Source organism: Lepisosteus oculatus, chromosome 6 (assembly GCF_040954835.1).
Source record: "Lepisosteus oculatus isolate fLepOcu1 chromosome 6, fLepOcu1.hap2, whole genome shotgun sequence".
In the NCBI taxonomy this organism is placed as follows: Eukaryota; Metazoa; Chordata; class Actinopteri; order Semionotiformes; family Lepisosteidae; genus Lepisosteus; species Lepisosteus oculatus.
Genome location: NC_090701.1, coordinates 39757697 through 39765499, shown reverse-complemented (window position 1 = coordinate 39765499; position 7803 = coordinate 39757697). Strand labels below are relative to the sequence as shown.

The window sequence follows — 7803 nt, the reverse complement described above, 5'->3', positions numbered from 1 at the left end:
TCACAGTATTTTGCTGATTTTTACCAGAAAGATAAATGGTCATTTTTCATTGTTTTTATTATTCCAACTCTCAGATTAAAGAAATACCACTAAAACATTCTTTGAATTACACCCTTTTCACATTGTTTTGTAACTGACAGAATAATTAAAAACATAAGCCATAAAATTGTTCTTAAGAATATTATGAGAGGAAAATGCCTTAGTTTATTAAATTCACAACTCATCTGCAAATGGATATTTGTTAGCCCAATACCTGGAGGATATTTTGGCAGATGATTGTTGTTTCTGCAGAGAAACAAGTATTAAATCACTACAGAGAAACTAAAAAATGTTTTGGTTTGTTATTCACGACTGGCAGAGAATTTGTTTTCTGATTTAACATATAAAAGTTTTTTTGTTGACTGTATGTTCTAGTTTGACATGGATTGTCCCATACAAATGTAAAGTGTGCTTTCTGTGAATGCAAAATAATGAAATACTTCCATATGTTTACAACACTGAATGGTGTCCACTGCTCCAGGAAACAACAAGCTAGTTGAACTAAAAGATTAATTGTAGATTCACTTAAGACATCACAAAAAAAAACAGAACTAGCAGAGACAAAACAAGCTGCTTTCACTACCACATTTATTTTTTTGTTAGATCAAAATATATCCACCCTACACACCTTAAATATTTTTTTCAGAGAAGGAAATTTAGAACATTTTTGATAACTAGTTGGTAATATTTTTAAATGACTACCTTTCTCCCGTCACAAAACATATTTCTTTATTGTTTAAAGTTTTGTAACAGTATTGACAATACAGAAAAGATACCAGCAAAACTTCCAAGGCATTTTTGTTTTTTTTAGAAACATCTATGAAAGTCACAAAATAAATTATTAAATAACGGCATCATGGTGGAGACCGTACAGAATATCACAATATATTACATATCATGATAATATCAGCCTGATTCTGAAGCAGAAAAAAATGGCTTATTCTGTCAAAGAAGGAGAAACAAATATACATACCTCAAAAGGAAGAAAGAAATTAATTGCATTTAGAATGACATAAACACATATATACTTCTTTATTTTTTAAAATGATGTAAAACAAATATATTGAAATCAGGCTGGCAAATAAAAAATTGAGAAATAAAATAACCAATTGAAGACGCTCTAATACTTTATAAAGCTATTCACACGGAAGGCTTTACACTTACGCTCAGAGTGGTTAGAAAATGAACAAATAACTTTTAAAATGCTTATTTTCATCACTTAAAATTTCCAGATCTTTTCCTGTTGTGTGTAAATTTTCAGATTAATTAAATGCGTACCTTACCATGTATATTTTTTTATTTTTTTTGTTCTGCTGAGAAACGTTTTGACTCTTCTGTTGAGAAATGTGCAACTTTCTTAGAATTATTTACAGTCTTTGTAATAGCTGTTATTACCATCATCACTGTAAGGCTGAATGAGACAAGAGGATTCTAGCCATAAAAAAAAGAGAGAAAACCGAACACGAATCTAGATAATTTATTACCTCATATATTCTTTGATACTGAAAAACGCATTGGCAATTTCTGATTGCTGGCGGGTCTCAACCTCTATGAGACTCTTTAATAATTTATGTAAATTCTGATTAAAGTGCTGCTACAGCCATTAAGATAAACTCACACTGCAGTGCCTTCATTCTTATGTAAAAAAGTATATAAACTTATCGGTTTGCTCCTCTCCTTTGCACAAATAAAAACCTTTAATTTTGCAGCTTGATCATTTTTCTGTACACTATCGCAATTAACCTAGCTGTAACACCGCTGTTGTGCTAGAAAAATAATGGCTCGCGAACAAAGAAAAGTGATGATAAATGGGGTCTCTTGTAACTTTTCTAATTTGTTGGGCACTAAAATGAATATTGTAGACAATGTCAACCACTCAGCATTGTGGGGCTGGGAAGCTTTCAGCTTGGTGCCAAACACACTTCCAGGAGGACATCTCTGATTACATCAAAGAGGAGCTCAGATATGCTCTGGATGCTTTCTAATGTTTCATTGGCTGGGAATTATGAGTTACAATCTTCCTTGTCAGAATTAGATAATTTTTTTATTAAAAATAATTTTAAGGATTAGCATCTTGTTAAAACTCCATAGTATCATCTCGTATAGTCTATAGAACCACCTACAACAGTGTCTGAGCCTAGCAGCATCTAGATAGCGTCCGTAGGATCTCTTTTGTGCAATGAGAACGTATTCGCGTTTCAGAAACTCGGGACATGCAAGCCTGTTTGCGGAGGATAAAAACAGACAGCTTCCTATTGCTCCGGATTTTCACTGGAAAGGCCGATTTCCTTCCGCTCTGTAAATGAGCTCACCACCCTCCACAGCGCAGCAGGGTTCTCGCAGTTGTGCTGGCTCCTCCAGTGATCAAACAGCCCCTCTCTGCTGCCCAGAATGCTCGGGCACAAGATGCAGTGGAGAGCTGAATCTGCCACATTCCTGTTGGGCGTCACGGGGCTGGTGCTGTGCGGGCTTTCCGTGCTGTTGGCATCGGGTTTGTCATGGACACACCACTCTGCTTTTGCTTCGGACTTGTCCTGGTGGTGTGAGCACGTGTGTCTCTTCAGTCGAGAGAAGGAGAAGAATTCCTCCTTGCAACTCCCGCACTTCACGAGGTTTCTCTTCTCGTTGAGCTGTCGCCAGTAGTGCGCGGCGTGCTTGACCAGCTCATCCTCTGCCTCCCTGCCCCCTTGCACAACCCCTTCCTTCAAACGTACCTGGACCTCCTCCCCGTGCACATACAACAGGTGCAGCTTCATATCCGCGAAGGTGGGGGTGATGGCCTGACAGCGACCACACTTTATCTGTAGCTCCACGGGTTCCTCCTGGTCCTGCCTCTGGCTGTCAATGGAATCGGAGGGGCTCACCCTGTAATGGAATTGGACATATGAGAAGGCAGAACTGTACACAACCATTTTCTGAAAGCCACCAGGTCAAAAAGGTATGTAAAATGCAAAGAATTACAGTCTAAGCAGAACTTCTGCAGATCTTCTAACTTCATTGATACATTTATTAGGCAGGTAAACCTTATTTTAAAGACAGAATCAAGTATTTTTTTCTTAGATTATTATTTTTTATTATAGACCCTCCCACACCTCCAGGAGAGAAAATGAGGCTCCCAGATCTGCTCCTTTGACACGCCCACCCACACAGCCATTCATCATTTAACACTCAGCAGCTCTATAGTGCAGAGGGGCAGCACTGGAGTTGATAAATGGAGAGGGGCAGCAATGGAGAACAGAGACATCTCTCAGTACAAGCCTGTGGCTGTTATGCAAATCATAGTGGTCATTGCCTGCCAGAACTCCAAGAGGACCGTGTGCAGCTACTCTCACCCCTACCTGTCAGTTGTGCATAGTTCCTTGGGGAATCCTAGTCACTGTCAGTTAGTGACTGTGGGAATTTAATAAAACTGGACATGGTCCAGGCTGTACCTATTGATATCTGGATGATACAATTCAACCTGCACGCTGGGCAGGCAGCAAACTCTGAAGAGTTTGTAGCACTAGAGTGTTACAATTAACAGGTAGTTATAAAATGCTGTACTTTAATTGAACAAACCACACAGCACTATACGATAACTCTAGGTTCAGGGTCGGGCAACCGAATAGCTCATAGCTAAAATAATAGTAGCAATAACTCGTACCCCTCTATAACAACATCTTCTTCATGGTGACTGACAGAGGGCTCCACAGTGAGGATAACTTTATGGACCTCCTTCAGGTGGCTGAAGTAAACTCCCACATAGCCGAAGGCTTTCTCGCAGAACTCGCAGCGCAGGGTTTTCCTAGGCCGGCCTTCCGTGTGATGCAGCTTCATGTGTGTGCTCAAACTGCCTGAATGAGCATATGTCTTCCGACACACGGGACACACATAGGGCCGGCTGTTGGTGTGGCTGTTCATGTGGCTTTGGAGGTGGTGTTTGAACTGAAAGCAGCGACTGCAGGTGGGGCACCTGTACAGCTGTTTACTCTCCAGGTACACGTGGCTAGGGTCCGTGGCTTTTGAAGATTCTTGATTTCCACATGTGAGGTCCAGTTGCTGATAGTCTATAATCTTACTTGGAAGACTCTGGCCTATAAGAAACTCCTGTTCTGGACAATCAGAAGCTTGGACAGAAGGTAGCCCAACCAGCTGAGGAACAGCCTCCATTAAAAGTACAGGCTTTGGTCTGATGCTGCGATACTTCTTTGAAATATCTACTACTTTGTCTTTGGGCCCGTTATTAACAGGTGCTACCTTATCTGGAGTTCTCCTCCTAAAGAAAGACAGAGATCTCTTCTTTCTGGCCTCATAAGCTAATACATCCTCTATTGTCTTTCTTTTCCTTCCCCTTTTCTTGCCTGCTGGCCTCTGTGAAGCCGCCAGTTCCACATTTGACAAACTGCTAGCATTACCCTGTAGTGGGTTCTGAGGCGAAGAGTTGGGTGTCTGCTTCTGACAAATTATTTGTGTAACTGAAGTATTCGGTACCCTTGTTGCAAGATTTGCAGCTTGCACTGCAGAGCAGCTCTTTTCAGGGGCTTTAGCCATCGGTAAATAGGCATTCTTCACTTTTGAATATGGTGGAATGGGCAGCTTCCCTTTTGGAGGCGATGGGATGATCTGGACAGCCTTGCTGAAGACTGCTGGTGAGAGAACAGTGATGCTACTTGCAGAATGTCCAGCAGGCTTCGAAAGGCACCTCTTCATTTTCTCACCCTCATCTTCTGTATTTGGGATTGAACTGATGTTGCTTGGTAGCGATGATGAGGTATTTGATTCTCTCCCTACACCGGGTCCAAAATGCAGAACGCTGGAGGAAGCATGGTCTAAATCTACTCTGTCTGACTTTGTAGGTTTTTCTGCCTGTGCTCCAGAATACAAGATGGTGTTTTCCGTCAGCAAGGTTGTGACTGCAATCTCCGACGACCCCGAGTCTATCAATATAACTTGCTCAGAGCCCTCTGTGGTACCAGCGGATTCCGAGCTGGAGGTCTTGATGTGGACGGCCTGCTGTGACTGCAGGACTGTTTTGGTAGGTGGCTGCATCTTGGCTAGATGAGTTGCAGTGGTTTTATCCGGGGTGCGCTTGCTTTTCATAGGCTGGTACCTGGGGATTGGTAGCTTCATGTTTTTCGGGAACGTCAAGCCTTTCTGAAGCTGCTGTGGTGACTGGGGCGAGATAGACGGAGGCAAGGCTACCAGGGAGAAGGTACCCTCTTGTCCAGCGACTCGCATCAGGGCGTAGTTCTGAGCTGGGACAATGATGGACTTCGGACTGGCCACTGAGGCCTCAGGCAGTGAAGAACTGGGCTGGCATGAGAGGAGGGCAGGGGGGGATAGGGAAGATGGAGCCTTAGGGGCAATCGTTCTGAACTGGAGGCTCTTAGTCTGGCACGCTGCATTGGATGATGATTTTGGCTCACCTGTCAAACATAGTAAAATGTTATTTTGCTAAAAACTGATTGGCTAACATGGGTTACTAAAACCTTGTTAGAATTGCCATGTCTGAATACAAACCTATAAACAGAAGAACATTACAAGCAGTACTTTTTGTTTTGCATTTGAGAAGAACACTAACTTTTTAATCATACACAAATTAGTTAATTACAGGGTATACGTGTTACGTTTAAACACATTCCTAAAATATAAAGGACAATTTAAATAAATATTGTAAAATCTACAGTTTATAGTTCCCAAATTCTAAAAACAAGTTTCAGTTTACTCAGTTATAGCTCAGCTGCACAGAAAGACAGCATAATATGACAGGAGAGAGAGAAAAACTTTGGGCAACCAATTTAAAGGAAAGCACATTCAGCGCCGGCTCATATTCCTTTCATCATCATTATCATTTAGGAGAATACCTACTGTTCAGTGTTCAAATTTGGGACTGTTACATTTAATTACTTATTCATTTTTTATATTTTCTGCTCTTATTTCCAGACACCCCACACTCCCCTAATTAACTACCAGGCTGTTTTCCAGGTAACATAAGCGTTAATTCATAACTGGTTCTTGAGCTGTGACACAGAAACATGGGAACAGTGTCAGGGAGTGGTAAAGGTGAGGTCGTCATGGCTCCCCTTGAAGTAACTCTGTTGTTGGCAGAAGGATGAATAGTTGGGTTGCAATTGTGGTTGAAAGCATTGGGAGTGAATGATATTTTGTACTTCTGGCAAAGTGATTTTGTTTAAATAGGAGTGAAATTCCTGTAGCAAGGGAAATGGCACTGCCCCTTTATTCCCCCTTCATTTTGAACAATCCTTGAGAGGAAAAACAAAGTTACTGTATTAGTCTGACAATATATATAATAACATTACATTACAGGGATAGATTTTTTTAATACTTTGTCCCTAATTTTCTAATAATATTGCTCCACACAGGGCAAGTACCTTGGGCTTCACAATTGACTCGACATCTCAATTGCCTTTTTTTTTTTTACAATAATGTTTAGAGATGCTGTCTAACAAGCTGTTCAGGACTTTGAGCTACTGAAAAAGAAATACAGTCACGAATAAGGGTACCAGAAGGTTGGAAGTATCTGATAGGACCCATCACCTATATTTGTCCCTACATAAACTACAATTGGCCGTTCATCGAACCCTTCTGCACTGGGCTTACTGGTAAATTTGTCTCATAACCTCAGTCCATGTAATAGTATTTTACTGAAGCATGAATCAGCCTCAGGGCTGGACATTTCATATATAAAAGCTATATTTACAGTTAATGTATTGACAGTGTAGTCATGGGCAACTTAATGTCCCAGAACAATATTCTTGTTGTACACTACTAAAGAACAAATACGGTGAGGGCCTGTAAAAAGCACCCTTCAGTACCCCACTGCACGATGTTATACCAGAGATTTTCTGATCTGCAGCAAAGTGATCACAATCTGGAAAAGATTGACATGTCATATATTTACACCAGATGTGTTGTGAAATCTCCAAACAGCATGAACATTTTGTTTTTCTTATTACTAATGCTTTTAACTAAATATGTACCCATTTATACATCTGTTCATTTTACTAAAACAATCTGAGTTCATTACCTTGCTGGCTGCAGGGTTCAACAGCAGCACCTCACCTAGCAGCTGAACCCATACACACAGGAAGAACATGGAGACGCCACACAACCTAGTGTCCAGAGTTGAAATGAGGACCTGGATCTGTGCAGTAGTGCTACCCAGGGCCGGGCCCGGGTCACAGGTAGACTAGGCAATTCTATAGGGCCAGGAGGCTACCTCAATGTGCAACACTTTTTTTTTTAATTGGCATGTTCAAAGGCGAGTCATAAAATTCCCTCTATTTGCTCTTTCTTTCGCTGCTGTGGATGATCTTAATCAAGAACCATAATTAAGAACATAATATGTTACGTTGGTTTCTGATAAGCCAAGATGTGGAAAACAAATGTTTAAGGGAGGTCAGGGTCCTGTTTCACAAAACAGGTTTAATTATTAAGGATTTTATTTCGGGAATTCAGGAGTTCTGGTTAACTTCATTTCACAAAAGCAAATTCAGGTTCAAGTTATCTGCTGGTATCCAGAAGTAGCTCAGGTTTAAAGTACCTGAATAACTGTGTTTTCACTGCATTTCAGTAGGCAGGAGGGGCGAGCATTTAGTCCTTCATCCATTAAAGAAAAAGCACAGAGAAAGAACAACACATGCAAATATTATGAATGCATACAAAAATTGTTCTTGTGCAAACGCCATTCCCTCATTGCACAACACACAAAAACTGCGCCAGTCACAAGGACCCTTAGCCCGAAGAAGGCTCCAAGGTCCAAAT

At 40.9% G+C, this 7803-nt stretch overlaps 1 protein-coding gene across 2 annotated transcripts in view; it reads right to left on the bottom strand.

Moving 5' to 3' along the window:
• Positions 1-609: 609 nt before the first annotated feature.
• The window catches only part of znf438 (zinc finger protein 438), a 71243-nt gene continuing 64049 nt past the window's right edge, over positions 610-7803 (bottom strand). Inside the window, exons 4-5 of one of the 2 annotated variants that reach the window (XM_015354051.2) lie at positions 3683-5444; positions 610-2904 (exon numbers count right to left, since the gene is read on the bottom strand). In XM_015354051.2, coding sequence (XP_015209537.2) covers positions 2292-2904; positions 3683-5444 — 2375 coding nt within the window. In that variant the 3' untranslated portion in view covers positions 610-2291. The remainder of the gene's footprint in view (positions 2905-3682; positions 5445-7803) is intronic. The other variant, XM_015354053.2, reaches the window with a different exon arrangement.